Source organism: Oryx dammah, unplaced genomic scaffold (genome assembly GCF_014754425.2).
Source record: "Oryx dammah isolate SB20612 unplaced genomic scaffold, SCBI_Odam_1.1 HiC_scaffold_1, whole genome shotgun sequence".
NCBI lineage: Eukaryota > Metazoa > Chordata > Mammalia > Artiodactyla > Bovidae > Oryx > Oryx dammah.
In genome coordinates, this window is record NW_024070185.1 from 71,768,147 (window position 1) to 71,784,361 (window position 16,215).

The following is a 16,215-nucleotide window of genomic DNA, read 5'->3' on the forward strand; positions in this document are numbered from 1 at the left end:
ATCACGCATACTTGAAAATTTCTCTGGACCCCTCGCTCTGCGGATAGAGACCAAAGGAAAGGCCAGTGCTTCTGGCCCAGAAATCTCTTGTGAACATGGGGAGTTCAGGAAAAACCACTTTTCTGCTTCTTAGGATTGATTGGCTCACACGGTTCCAGCTGGAACTCACTGGGCACACATCCTTCTTTGCATCGAGCCATTGCATTTGTTGGCGTGAAGGGGTCTGTCAGCATTTCATTATAACCCCCTATTGTCAGGGGTTTAGAATTCAGCCATAAAAACTTGCACTGAGCTGGAACTTGGCACACACCACTACCGCCAGGAAGTGAAGTTCGTATGTGAAATTGAAAAAACATCTGTTTGGCCATTTTTGAAGTGGTGTGAGAGCAAAAGCAGTGAAGATGCAGGGTTTTGATACGCTGCATTGGCCACAAAAGCAAGTCAACTTGACCAAGAGGCTTGACTTTCTTTCTTTCTTAACGTCTCTGGCAAGTGATTGCTCCATGGCATGCCCTGGCCACATCAGACTAGTTTAAAAAATAAAAGGAAAAATCAGGGAAGGGTGTTTTCAGACACAAGGAACTGAACTGATGAAATGGTATCTCTTGAGCCTTTTATTTTCTTTTTTGTATTTCCCAGAGAATTTGAGACTTAGGTGGGTAGAAATACAGGTCATGATCTATTGTAATGGAATCCATGGGGTATTCGGTTTTTTCACAGAATAGAATTTTATTGTAATAGAATGCATTGTTTGGAATCCCATTCCAAGTCTGCAATTCCTTCAGACCTTCCCTCAAAAAAGGAAGGTGAAAGGGGTCTCACAGACCCAGTAAGAAATAAAAGAGGACCTTATCTAATGTGTTTCCCTCCCTCTGGGCAGGGAGCCTTCCTCTTTCTATTCGTGGATGCTTTCTTGTTTTAATGGGTGATTTGAAGACTTGGGGTGTTAACTATTTTCTTGTAGCAGTAGGATTGAGTGATCAAGAAAGGACAGTGGACAAAGTTGTCACTGGCTGGGATGGGAAGGGTCCCTTCCTATTGAATGAATTATCTAGTAAGAAACATCATACCATCAACATCTGGTGGGCAATTTTATTCATCCATTCACTCTCTCTCTTTCTGTCCATCCACACCCCACCCACCCCTTCCTGTCTTACTTTCCTCTTTCTCCCTCCCTCATCACCACACTTAACCCTACATTGTTAATATTAACCTGTTTTTTTTTTTTTTTTTGGCCATGCCATGCGCATGTGGGATCTTAGTTCCCTGACCAGGGATTGAACCCATGATCCCTGCATTGGGAGCACACAGTCTTAACCACTGGACCACCAGGAAAGTCCCTATATTAATTATTTTTGATCTATAAAAATGACAGTTTCACATAGTTCAACCTAACATACACATTTTATTCATAAATGTATAACCATAATGAGATTGCACATTTTGGGACATCAAAAAGAGATAGTTTCCTATGGCTCAGCCCAATAGTATGCTATAAATACCTGAAATATCTTTAATATGATTGAATAATTTAAAAACATGATATCCTGGATCTGAGGACACATGTTCTAGCCCCATTTTTTACTGTTTATTGGCCATGAGCCCTTGAGTAAGTCAGTTAATAACCCTTCATATCTTAGAAGGGAAAATGATGATGATACTAGTAAAATAAATGATGTTAATGAATATAATTATATAACTATGTTAATTATATACACATAATAAATTATTATATCCATGTGTGCATCCTCAGCCACTGCCGTTGTGTCTGACTCTTTACAACCCTATGGACTGTAGCCCACTAGGCTCCACTGTCCATGGGATTCTCCAGGTAAGAGTACTTGAGTGGGTTGCCATGTCCTCTGCCAGGGGATCTTCCCAACCCAGGGATCAAACCCATGTCTCTTGGATCTCCTGCATTGCAGGTGGATTCTTTACCACTAGCACCACTTGGGAAGCCCCTTTCATAAGGTTCTTGTGAAGATCTGACTGGACTCGTGTGTGAGCATGCTTGTTGGACTGTAAGGTTGAATGTAATTGTAAATTACTTGTACTGTTGTGACCGTTATCGTGGCACGTTATTTACACAGTGGTTCTTCTGCCCTTGCATCCCTTGTAGGGTCTATTAAGATGTGGTCCCTTCTGCACATGGGGTCCGCTCTCCACATGGATGCATGGGAGAATCTCTCCAAGGTCTCAGCCACTGAAAAATCAAGTTTCTCATGAGCTTTGACTACTACTATTACTACTAATGTGTGGATGTAGAATTTTATAACAAACGGTGTTTCTCTCTTTGCCTTACTATCTTGTAAGCCAGGGGTCCCTAATCCCCAGGACCAGTACTAGTCTATGGCCTGTTAGGAACTGGGCTGCACAGCAGGAGATGAGCAACTCAAGGGAGCAAAGCTTCTCTGTATTTACAACCGCTCCCCATCGCTTGCCTTACCGCCTGAGCTCTGCCTCCTGTCAGATCAGTGGCAGCATTAGACTCTCATAGGAGTGTGAACCCTAACCCCAAAATCAAAGTGGAATATCCTGAGATTGCTGCAAGATAGAAATAAAGTGCAAAATAAGTATAATGTGCTTGTATCATCCCAAAACCATTCCCTGCCCCCTAGTCCATGGAAAAATTGTCTTCCACGAAACTGGTCCCTCGTGCCAAAAAGGGTGGGGACCGCTATTGTAAGCCTGTGAACCAAGTTAATGACTCCCTTGAACAGACCCAAAGGCATCCACACTAACACTTGGATTCATTTAATTTTCCTATCCATGTTTTTTTTCTTTTATCTGTTTCTTATAGTTTCCATTTTATACTTTAATACTGCTCTTATGACTATTAATATTCCCCCCATACATTTTTGGAACAAGAGAAGGTAAAAACAAGTAAGGAAATAAATGAAGCAAACAACCATTTGTTTTCTTCAGTCCCTCTGATCTAATTGACCTGGACCATCTGACAGGTCACAACGCAGAATGCATGTCTTTGTGAAACAGCCCTTTCCACTCCATGTCCTCTGCCTGCCTTTTTGTCTGTGGAAAACTTTAGTCAAAGAATAAGTTTAATCAGAGAAATGTGGAAACAAAGGAAATAGAGGACACTAAATAATAATAATGTAGTCACTGAGCAGAGTCAAGGACTTTCAGTTCTTTCTCAAGGGCCATAGATAATATTCTGAGTCTTATCCTGTGAGCTGTCTTATAGATACTGAAACACCAGGTTGAGAAGTTACTACATGATGATCAGACTGTACCCAGACATGAGCTGCTACAGTTCTGAGAACTGGCCACAGAGAAATGGGAACAAATGGACCCCAGAACTAAAGATTAACTGTACCTGAAACAAGATGATGCTGGTCAGACTACCAATGACCAATCTGAAGCTGACTTGTCAGAGCTGACTACTGTTTCTAGGGTTTAGTTCTGTCCCCCACCCTGCCCACCTTCTGTCTATAAAAGCTCTTGACCCAGTGCTTGTCAGTGGGAGGAGGGGTAGTGGAGTCAGCCTTTGGACAGACGTGTGCCACCCTCCCCCAACCCCACCCGGTTGCCGGCATCTGAAATAAAGCAAATTTTCCTTTCCACCAACCTGGCCTGCCTATGGGCTTCTGAGCAGTGAGTAGCCAGACCCCCGCCCCCAACACAGTCTTTCAGTAACATCTGCAATAACAAGAGTTTCATTGTCCTGGAAGAACCAGCCTCTGCTACCTCTGCGACTTGTTACTGTATCTTCACCACACAGAGCAGAGTGCTGAGTGTAATGAATCAAACAGATAATCCAGAAATACCTCCTGGGCGAGTGTCCCCAGGGAACCAGAGGCCCAAAACCTGAGAGCGGCGGCCTCCAGACCTGAGCACGTTATGTCCCGAGCTGCACTAGAACTCTCAGCAGAGAGAGCTGCACAGAGGGCTCTCAGAAGAGCCTTGCAATCAGGTGTGGCATTTTACGGACACGTCACTCAATCTTCAGACTCTACATGATGGCTTATACTTTGCCCTGAAGTGGTCCCTATCTGGGGTATGAAAAGCATCTTCTCTCAGCCTCCTGGGACCATTCTACAAGGTCCCAGCTTGGCCCCCAGTGCCATGCAAATGAGTTTTCATAACTTTCTAGAACATCTTAGGCTTCCCAGGTGGCACTAGTGGTGAAGAACCTGTCTGCCAGTGCAGGAGATGTAAAAACCACAAGTTCAATCCCTGGGTCAGGAAGATCCCCTAGAGGGAGAGTACGGCACCCTACTCCAGTACTCTTGCCTGGAGAATCCCACAGACAGAGAAGCCCGGTGGGCTCCAGTCCACGGGGTCACCAAGAGTTGCACACGACTGAAGCAACTTGGCACGCACACGGAACATCCAGCTTGCAGTTAACCCACAGATTAGGATTAAGAGCTTCTGCCTCCATATACTACACAGTCACCAGCAGTCAAGTTCCATCTCTCTGGAGGTACATAAGGGAGGTAAGAGCCATGTAGCAAAGTGAGAAGGGAGATGATGTGTTACACAGAAAAACTGAAGCTATCTGCTCTGTCCAGATTCTTGCCCTGCTGTATCCTAGCTGTGTGATCTTGGGTAAGTCAGTTAACTGCTGGGTACCTAAACTTCCTTGCTGATGACAAGAAGGTAATACTGACCTCAGAGAGTTCTTGTGAAGATTAAATAAAACACTAAATCTGAAAGTACCTAATGAAGAGTATACAGAAGGACTTCCCTGGTGGTCCAGTGTGGAGGGGGCCCAGGTTCAATGAGCCCTGGTCAGGGAACTGAAGATCTTGTGTGCCACAACTAAGACCTGGCACAGCCAAATAAATTTTTTAAAAGTATATGGCATGTTAACTGAAATGGAGTCTTAATTCCTCATTCCCATCCACACAAATCACATCTACTGCTGCTCTGTAAAAAGGGAATAAATAGTTCCACTCCTTTTCTTTCTCTTGAAAGGCTTTGAGTAAGTGGTGCTAGTGGTAAAGAACCCTCTGCCAATGCAGGAGACCCAGGTTCGATCCTTGGGTTGGGAAGCTCCTCTGGAAGAGAGCATGGCAACCCACTCTAGTATTCTTGCCTAGAGAATCCCATGGACAGAGGAGCCTGGCTGGCTACAGTCCATGGGATCACAAAGACTCAGATATGACTGAAGTGACTTAGCGACATAGCACAGCACAAACCAATAAGCCCAAGTCCACTAAAGGAGAGGTACAAATGGTAGGAAGGATGTTTCATCAGGAAATGGGACCACACCTCCGTGAGTCTAAAATGCAGATATGCTACTCTCTCTCAAAAGGCTAGACAGTAAAACCCAGGGACAGAGAGGCAGGGAGAGCTGGCCTGAGGAAAAGGCACTTACTTCCATAAGGGGAGCCGGTGGGGGAGCCGTTGAGAAATCCCGGTGACCCTGGAACACCCAGGTTGGCCATAGGAACGTTGCTGTAGCCATTCATGCTGTTACTGGAGGTGCTGTAGTTAGACTGCTGGGGGGTGGAGCTGGAAGAATAGCCCCGTGGAGAGATGCTGCTCGTGTTGCGGATGTATCCTGGACAGCAAAGAGAAGCCCAGATAAATGAGCCTGTATGCGCAGGTGCACTCACACACACAGCAGAGACCAAATATGGCGGCGTAGGTGCACAAAGCTCCCAGTCTATGGAATTCCACCAGGCTGACTGTGGGCTGTAGGGGGAAGTCTGCAGTTTGTCTTCAGACTTTTCATACCTTCCTATCTCTTCCCCATTCTGCACAAAACCTTCCTCCTCTTTTCCATTTGCAGTCAACATCTCCAACTCACACTAAGGAGTGGCTGACTAAGGGGTAGTGTGCAGTGACATCTCCCAGATCATATCTCATGTAACACTAAAGCCCTCTGAGATACTGATGGGTGTCACTGAGAAAAGCATTCTCTGGTCAAGTGACGCTTGGAAGATGGTGCATACTGTGGCCGTTCATTGAAGATTCATACATGATGCTGAAGCTCCAATAATTTGGCCACCTGATGCGAAGAGCTGACTCACTGGAAAAGATTGAAGGCAAAATGAGATAGGGGCGGGAGAGATGAGATGGTTTAGATAGTATCACCGACTCAATGGACGTGAATTTGAGCAAACTCCAGGAGACAGTGAAGAATAGAGGAGCCTGTTGTGCTGCAGTCCATGGGGTTAAAAAGAGTTGGCTATGACTTAGCAACTGAGCAACAACAGAGAATAAATAAACTGGTTTAACTTTGCTAACCTAGTGTTTCCCAAATTTCACAGACCAGAGCATCTTTTCTGGGTGTGGTAAGGAAAAGGCATTCTAGTAACATCGCAAGGGCCACTAGCATTCTACTGGTCACAGCTATAGAAGTTTGAAGTTGTTACTATGCCCTGTTGGGTGAGGTGGGCAGTGTTTTCAAAATGCATTGACAAATTCATCTAAATGGTCTGTCCTTTGACCAAAGACTTGGAAGCATCAGCAATGGAATGCAAGGGAGAGCCAGTCCATAAGTGGAATTGCTTCTTCCCATATTTCTGAAACCCTAGCAGAGACATCACCTAATCTAGTCTGAACTAACTTACGTTGGATAACTGTCTCTAGGGTACTAAAGAAATGAACACAAACTTGGGGGGACAAAAGGTAATAATGTCCCACCCACATTTCTGTAAGAAGAACTTGCCCTAGGCATGAGAGTGAGGAATTCCCTTGTAATGGATGAATAAAATTAGATCCAGAGAGATGATATGGGGTGGGAGGTGGGAGGGGGATTCAGGATTGGGAGCTTGTATACACCCGTGGTGGATTCATGTCAATGTATGGCAAAACCAATACAGTATTGTAAAGTGAAATAAAGTAAAAATAAAAAATAAAAAAAAATCAGTCTCAGTGACAAAAATCTTTACACAATATGTTTTACATATGAAAGCATAGTTAGCTGTGTTGCTGTCTATACATATTTGTATGTATGTGTGTGTGCGTTTCAGCCACTAAGTTGTGTCCGACTCTTTGCGACCCCGTGGACTGAAGCTTCCAGGCTCTTTTGTCCATGGAATTTCCCAGGCAAAAATACTGGAGTGGGTTGCTATTTCCTCCTCCAGGAGATCTTTCCCAACACAGGGGTCGAACCTGCATCTCCTATATCTCCTACATCGGCAGGAGGATTCTTTACCACTGAGCCACCTGAGTTTCCCATATATTTGCATATATTTGTTATTCACTTTGATGATTACAATAGCAGAAGTGTACATTTTATTCAAATAATACCTGTACATCTGGCTGCAGTAAGCCTAAACTCTTCTAAATTCATACTACTTCATCATGTCCTTAAATATTTCCATTGAAATTTCCTGGTACTTATAAAGCTGAAAATCTAACAATACATCTAATGTTGAAATAATCCAATGACTGTATTGCTTATCTGGGACACATTTTTTTTTTTTTTTGAGTCATGAGACAAGTAAAGTGTTTATTAGGAGGAAAACAAGTATGGATAGACACACAGGCAGGCTCAGAGAGAGAGTTGTACCCTCTCTGGTACTTTGAAACACTTTGATGGAGCATTTTTCCTGGGTTTCCTTCAGGCAATCATTTTGATTTGCCTGGTTGTGAGTAGGACACACTCTTTTCATGACATAAGAATCAAACGTTCACTTCTTTCAGTTCCAGCAGAGCCAATCTTTTAAATGCATAAGATGTTTGTATTTTGAGTCTGAGAAAGGCAGTACCTTGATTGTTTCCCTGTGTTGACTCTGAGATGCTGACCCCGAGCTGGCTGCCATATGAATTGATGCCCATCATGCCACTGTGAGCTGGGGAGCTGGAGAGAGCTGGGATCTGGCTGGGATTCCTGGGGACACTGTAGAGGGCTTCAGCGATGTCCGCGGCTCGCTTCAGAATGATGTCCTACAAAATGGCAAGCAGAGGTGAGTGTTTGTATTGAGCAGTAGGAGTTAAACTATACTCAATATTTTGCAATAACCTGGAAGGAAAAATAATCGGAAAAAAGATATATATGTGTGTGTATAACTGAATCACTTGTCTGTACACCTAAAACTAACACAACGTTGTAAATCAACTGCTGGCAGGTGTGTGTTCAGTTGTGTCCAGCTCTTTCTGACCCCATGGACTGTAGCCCAGCAGGCTCCTCTGTCAAGGGATTTCCCAGGCAAGAATACTGGAATGGGTTGCCATACTCTCCTCCAGGGGATCTTCCCCACCCAGGGATCGAACCCATGTTTCCTATGGCTCCTGCACTGGCAGGTGGATTCTTTACCATTTGGGCTATCAAGTGAAGAATTGGGCTCAATCAACTATATAAACTGTGTGAAAAAAGTGAGTTACTCAGTTGGGTCTGACTGTTTACAACTCTTTGTAACCTGCCAGGCTCTTCTGTCTATGGAATTCTCTAGGCAAGAATACTGAAGTGGGTAGCCCTTCCCTTTTCCAGGGGATCTTCCCAGCCCAGGGATCAGTATACTTCAATTAAAAAAAAAAAAAAAAAAAGAAAAGAATCAATCTCAAGAGAGTGTAGGATGTGAACTTCTAACCTGGTTATTGTGTGGTGTTCCATAGAGCGCCTCCACCAGATCTGCAGCTCTTTTCAATAGCATTTCCTGGAAAAAGAGAAGAAAGCTGGGTATCAGCAAAGGTAAAACCTCAACTGGCCGACACAAAGGAAAATTACCTATAAAAATCAAAAGTCCAGGCATCCCCCTAAAAAGTAAGTAACTAGCCATGATGCCTTCTATTCGCTTTGACAGGTAGAAAATAAATAATTACACATATAAACTCCTCTATATATACATGTATCTGCATGAAATTCATCTCACTGAAAAGGCTCCATAAAGAGCTGGGCTACCAAGACAAAAAGCAACCAGATTAAGGATGGAGTTGGTTAACATTAGTAATGTCATGGGAGTTCCATTAAAAACTACTTTCAGACTATTCCATTAAAAAAAAATCTGGTACTCTAATTAACCAAATATTCTCAAATTGATTGATTGGCCTGAGTTGAACCGCTTGCCAAGGAGTTGTCCAGAGTCCTGAAATGATCTTGGCAATGCCTTCTGCAAAATTTTACTCTAATAAAGATGAATTCTTTCAATAATATTCCCCCCTGTTCACTTTAACCAGAGAGAATTAGTAATCAGTAATCCCTTTCCTCTCATTGTGTCTTTTCTACCTCCTGTTTTTAACAGCCTTTTAAATTGCTATTAACCTACTTTCCAGATATCATCTAATTTAATGGAGGGGCTGGGGATTTTTCTGAGAGGAAAATAAAGGTGCAATGGAGCAGCAATTGCAGTACTTGAATTTCACTCACTACAGAAAAGAGAAGATGGAATTTTGTAATGTTTGTGCTTCAAGGGCAAATGTAAATGCTGAAACTTCATAATTTCTCATTAATCAATACCTAATAAACTGATTGATTTTAAATAAAAAAAGTGAAAATAATGGGCCAGATTTACAATAGAATTTTTGTGAGCAAGTTCATTTAAAAGGGATACATTTCATAGATGTTTATTAATATATGGGTGTTTTTCACTTCCATGAATATCTGTGTATGTACTCGGCCCTCAGTGAATACTTGATTGTGGGTCAATATGTCCCTGTAATTATGGGTTAATAAAATTAGATTTAAATAAAAATGAATGGGAACTTATACTTTCAGACAATTATTCAATTATTTATTTTTCATGAAGTTGGCAGTGTTTTATAAGTTGAATACTCACAGGTCCAGATTTTCAGATTTTGTATTTGCTCAGAGATTCATCATATTTCATAGTTAGTAGATATTTTATGAGCATCTTGTACCTCAAGCTCAGCCCAATTTCAAGGCCTAATTTAATTTTTATTATATTTTATTTAACCCAGTACATGCAAAATATTATCATTTCAACATGTAATTAATGAGACAGATTGTATTCTTTTTTTTTCATACTAAGTCTTTTCAATCTGGTGTGTGTTTTATAGGACATCTCAGTTTGGACTAGCCTCATCTTACAGGCTCAACAGCCCAGCAAGCTGGGAGTTACTGTATTGGATGTTGAACGTGTAGTTTCTCTTGTGAAAAACAGTATATAGTAATCCTATAATATTTATAGAGCTATACACATCCAGAAATTACATATTCCTTTATTTACTGATTCCCCCCAGCTTTTTTTGAGATATTATTGACCTACAACATGTGTTAGTTGATGCTATAAAGCATGATGATTTGAGCCACATGTATATTGTGAAATGATCACTACAATAATGTTAGTTACCACCTCCATCCCCTTCACAGTAATTACCTTTTTTGTTTTCATTTTGTGGTGATAATTGTTAAGACCTATTCAAGTATACAATATAGGACTATTAACTATAGTTACCATGCTGTACATTAGATCCCCAGAAATCACTCATTTAGAATTGGAAGTTTGTATGTCGGACAAGGGATGCCTAATTTAATTTTAAAGAGACCTAAGTCTCTAGGTTTATCTAAGTTTACTGAAATTTTACAAGAAGGCTTTTCCATGTCATTTTCCAAAGTGTATTACCTTAGCTAATCTCTCAGGATCTCCAGGATGTCTTGGGATGACCTTCTGCAGTCTCTGAAAGCCATAGTCTATGGTGGGTTCATTTAATGCTGAAAAACAAAAGTCCTCTTCTTGAGCATGTAAACGGGCTATAGAGCAAGGTATCTGGTTAAGTCTGCTATGGATGATACAAAGGTTCTGATATCATCTTTCTAAGAATTGACATAGTGATTTCAATCAGTTAAGGATTTTTGCTATTGACACTGGTTAATTCACATTTATAAGTTTAGAATTAATAGTAATTTAGTCATTAGAATGATGTCTCCAAATGTCAAGATTATTATAATTACTTTATCATTTCTGCCTTCAGTGCACACACTTATCATCCTTTGCTCACTCTCAACTACTCAGAAACGTTACACAATCAATCATATCCCATCCCAGTTTCTTATGAAGACAATAAAGTGTTAATACCTTTCCATGACTTTCCTTTCTTCCCTCCTTGCCTTTTCCCCAATGTCCTTATCATCTAGCAATTCTTCTCCTAAATATCACTTTTTCTTAATTATGCTCTTGAATATTTATATTTATACACATATAAATCTTCTGTGAGTTTACAAAACTCTGTTCTTATGCATAATATGATTCCAGAATTTTCAATTATATTTTGTTACACGTACATTCACTTCATGTCAGGGTCCATGAGATACTGCAAGTTCCATAAGAGCAGAACTCACACTTACTTTGCTCCTGTGTTCTCATTGTTAGAGACAGTGCCTGGCACATAGTTGGCACTTACTGTCAGCAACTGTGAAATGAGTGAGAGAGTGAATGACTGAAGGAAGGACTTATCTCAGCACTTCTACTATGCTGAAGAGTTTTAGGGGACTGATTCCTTTATCCTTTGTCTTTCTTCCTCTCTTTCTTCACTTTTTAAAAGTTTGGTTGCTTAAATTTTATGGTTTTAAAATTAATACATGATCAAAGTAAAGGAAAAAGATACAAAGGATAAAATAATAATCACCTGCACTCCCATTAGGCAGCAGTAAACACAGGAGGGTGTATTTTCTTTTTAATCTTCCTTTTTGCATATATGTTTTATGAATATTTGTTGCTATCACTTGAATTCTCAAAGCAATACCTTTTATTTAAAGAAATTATTAAAAATTTTAAATATAGAAGGAAAAATAAAATCATCCATAATCTCATTTTAGAGATGATCTGGGTTAACATTTTTGTATATATCCTCCATGATTTAAACACACACATACTAAAAATTATTCAGAGACATACTATTCACACTGTTACATAACCTACTTTTTATTCATTTAACAATATATCAAACTTTTCCCCAGGTTAATAAATATTCTTTTATAACATTATTTAAAATTCCTGCATATTTTTTCCATGACATGGTCTGTAATTTATTTAAATGGCTTCCTAATGTTTGGTATTTAACAGGGTCCTAATTTCTCACTATTATAAAAATCAGAGCAATAATTATCCTTTGTGCATAACTTAGATTATTTCAATTGGAAAATTCCAAGAACTAGAATTACTAGACCAAAAATTATGATTCATATTTAAAGCCTTTTACACATACTGTCAAATCACTCCTTAGAAGAATATATAAATTTATACTCCCTCCAGCAGGGCATGTGGTCATTTAAACTTATTTCTTTATTCATCAGTGAGGTTGAAGAGTTTTTTCTTATACTTGCTGAACATTTTGATTTCTTCTTTTATGAGCTGCTTATTAATACTTTCTGCACTCTTTTGAGAAATAGGCCTTTTTTAACTTGTAAAAACACTTTACATATTAATATTTTTAACATTCTATCACCATGTTACAATAACATATCCAAATTTGTTCTTAGGTATTATAGGTAGAAAGACCATCCCAGCTCCAAGATCTGGCAAATACACACACACATGGGTCAGGGGGTGTTTGCATATACATAACTATATGAAATCTTTAGGTCTACCAGTAAAATGTGTACTGCTCACTATTTAGGTAGTAAGTTTTTTTTGCTATGTATTTCATCGTCTGTCGATTTTATTGTGAATATGATTACTCCCTCATCACATTTTCTATGAGTTTTGCTAGCACCTAGAAAAACTTTGGTTTTTATGTGTCTGCACAGGCAGTGTGTTATGGGTAGTGTGTGGCAGTATACGGTATAGTCATTAAGAGAATCAGCTTTAGAGTCAAGTGGATCTTGGGTTTGAATCCAGCTCTACCATTAATTTCTGTGAGCTTCTGTTTAAAATCTAGCTCATGGGTTTGCTGTCAAAATTAAATGAAACAGTGTATATCATGTTCCCAGTACAGTTCTTTGCAATAAAAGAACTTAACCAACAGTAACCCCTGACAGATGTATTTTTTTCCTGTTTATTATTAGGCTTGAACACTCAGAGCATCTACACTTCATGATCAGCTTGTTTTCTTTTGATAAGTATATTAATTCCATTTCGTTCTCTTAATCTCATCCTTGTATTGGCTGAAACTTCCCAAAAAGTATCTGAAAAAAGGATGATAGTAGATATTCTTGCTTTTTGCCCCCCTTTAAATGGGAATGACACACTTCCATACCAAATGTGATATTGGCTATTTGAGATAAATATTAGTTATCATTTTTAAAATTTATTTATAAATATTATATATCATGGGCTTCCCTGGTGGCTCAGATGGTAAAGAATCTGCCTACAATGCAGGAGAACTGGGTTCAGTCCCTGAGTCAGGAAGATCTCCTGGAGAAGGGAATGGCTACCCACTCCAGTATTCTTGCCTAGAGAATTCCATGGACAAGAGGAGCCTGACAAGCTATATAGTCCATGAAGTTGCAAAGAGTTGGACATGACCAAGTGACTAACATTTTCACTTTAGTTATCATGCTTTGATAAGGGCTTTTATCAGAAATTCTTAGAATTTTAGAAAATTACAATCATACGAAATCTTCTCCAGGCTCCTCCGTCCATGGGATTCTCCAGGCAAGAATACTGGAGTGGGTTGCCATTTCCTTCTCCAAGGGATCTTCCTGACCCAGGGATCGAAGCCGGGTCTCCCGCCTTGCAGGCAGACACTTTAACCTCTGAGCCACCAGGGAAGCCCCCTTAGAATATATGTCTCATTATTTCACAATTAAATGGCAACTCATGGATGCAGTATATAAATTGCTTAGTATATTTCTGAAGGCAATTCATTAATATTTTCCTGCGATTGCTGGTGTGGGGATGAAATCAATGACATCACTGAGACTGGCACCTGGTACATTCTGAGCCCTCAACAAGCATCTGTTACTGTCATTATTGCTGGGATTTGTGTGCCCATATTAATAACTGGGATACTGTGCATGGTGTTCTTGGCTTCTGATTGATTTTTACTTTATACCCACTCTGAAAAATAAACTGAGAAGCTTTCTGTATTTTATCCTATGTACTATAACATTTGTATAGCGTGGGTAGTATCTCTTGACTACAAGTTAGAAAGAACCCCAGTGAAATTGTTCTTTTCACAATCACCAATAACACCATTCTTACCTTAAACTCAAGTTAGCATTTGACACCACTCTCCTGCTGGCAATGTGTCTACTCACTGACTTTCCTGAATGCACACTACCCTGTTTCACCCCTACCACTCTAGTCATGCCATCTCAGCCTACCTTGAGGACTGCTCTTCCTCTGTCCGTCTGATGCTTCTTGTGGCCAAGGCAACAAAAAATGCTGATGTTTCTTGTGGCCAAGGCAGTCTTCTGCTTGCCTATACCTTCTTCCTCAGCAACCTCATGAGTGCTCACCTGATTCCCATGTCAAGCTACATCCTGTCACAAATCTTTATCTGCAGTTCAGGTAACTTGCCCAAGACTCAGCCTTATTTTTCCAAGTATTGGCTGGAAATGTCCACATGAATGGCCCATAGACTCCTCCCATTCAAGATACGGCAGTTTCATGCTACTGACACCACATAGCCATCAGCCATCAAAAAGTCATGCATGTCAGGCTTCCCTGGTGGCTCAGTGGTAAAGAATCCACCTGCCAGTGCAAGAGACACAGGTTCAATCCCTCATCTGGGAAGACCCCACATGATGCAGAACTACTAAGCCTGTGTACCACAACTACTGAGCCCGTGCTCTGGAGCCTGGGAGCTGCAACTACTGAGCCCCTGTGCCACAGTTACTGAAGCCTGTATGCCCTAGAGCCCGTCCTCTGCAACAGGAGAAGCCACTGCAATGAGAAGTTCACACACTACAACTAGAGAGTAGCCCCCACTCACCGCAACTAGAGAAAGGCCGTGCAATGAAGACCCAGCACGGCCAAAACTAAATATAATAAATAAAATTATTTTTTAAAAAGAAATCATGCATTTCATTAAGGTTTTAAATGTTTTAGCATATATTTTATTATAGTATTTGCTTGAAATTTCTAATCTCCTATTTATGACTCTCCCCACAGTAACCAACTTTGTTACACTTTCTGAACAGTCCTATTTCTAATTTTGTCTTCCTTTAGTTCCAAAGAGAATATCCTAAAATTTCTAGGTGATTGAGTATTAAATTGTTAATTATTTATTCTAATTAATTGCACTGGATTCAAAAAGGTGGTGTACAGAATATCTGCCTTTTGGAATTTATTAAGTTTTTTTGTGAATTCATATTAGCCTTGTCTGTGTTCCATGGGAAATGCTTTAAATGTATTATTTAATATATCTTTTTGATCATATTATTTAACATCTTTTCTACATAATTGCTGCTATAAATTTACCCTTCCACATGCTCCTTGTATGTCTAATAGGTTTTTAATGTATATATATTTTCTCTAGTGACTAGGAAGATGAACACTCTATTTTAATTTAGAATAGTACCTCTGACTTTCTCTGAAAATATTTTGCTTTTCCTAATTGCTTGAGTCTATGGAGTCCCTCCACATATACAAAATGTTGCTTACCTTTAATTCCTCCACCTCATTCTGTCTACCTTTATATTTTTGTTGATGGTTTATCCTCCTCAGCTAATCTTCCTATTACTAGATTTTCTATGATCTGTCTCTTTTAGACATTACTTTCCATATTTCCATTAAACCATGTCCTCATATTAACAATAATTCAGATGCTGTATGTTTAACCACTTTTTATGCTAACCAGTGGTCCTGTGGGACCATAACATTTCCATTCTTGACTGATCCAGTTCTCCAGCAGTCAGGTTATTTTAGTAGGAATAAGAATCGAATTCTGTCGGGGCCCTTGAAATAAGAGAATATCTTTCTGTCTTCCTCACACATTAGTGACACCTTCTCTGGACACAGAATTGTTGAGTATTCTCTTTGCATTCTAGATCAAGTTTTTGCTGTGTCACTTGTCCTCACTCTGAGGGGGGCACCTGGGAGGTTTTGTCAGGGTTCTCCCTGATTTCTTGGCTTGCCTCATCTGTTCCCATGAGCAGAATGTCATGGGAACCCTGCCAGCAAGCACAAGGACACAGAATCTCTGGCATTATGATGAGACCAGTTTAGCTTCACACATGAATACCAGGTCTCCCTTATTTTAATGCTTTCTTGAAAATATCCTTCAATAAATTGTGGGTGGGGGCCAATTAAACACTTGTACTCATGTTACCGGGGCTTCCCAGGTGGTGCTAGTGGTAAAGAACCTGCCTGCTAAAGCAGGAGACAGGAGAGACACGGGTTGATCCCTGGGTCCAGAAGATCCCCTGGAGGAGCGCATGGCAACCCACTCCCATTTTTT

At 40.3% G+C, this 16,215-nt stretch overlaps 1 protein-coding gene across 2 annotated transcripts in view; it reads right to left on the minus strand.

The window, feature by feature from the left end:
* EBF2 (EBF transcription factor 2) overlaps positions 1-16,215 on the minus strand; it is a 221,146-nt gene that overhangs the window by 15,274 nt on the left and 189,657 nt on the right. For both annotated transcript variants that reach the window (XM_040243332.1, XM_040243325.1), the window contains 4 exons: positions 10,497-10,585; positions 8,505-8,570; positions 7,683-7,860; positions 5,339-5,524 (listed from right to left, as the gene is read on the minus strand). In XM_040243332.1, the coding sequence (XP_040099266.1) occupies positions 5,339-5,524; positions 7,683-7,860; positions 8,505-8,570; positions 10,497-10,585 (519 nt within the window). The remainder of the gene's footprint in view (positions 1-5,338; positions 5,525-7,682; positions 7,861-8,504; positions 8,571-10,496; positions 10,586-16,215) is intronic.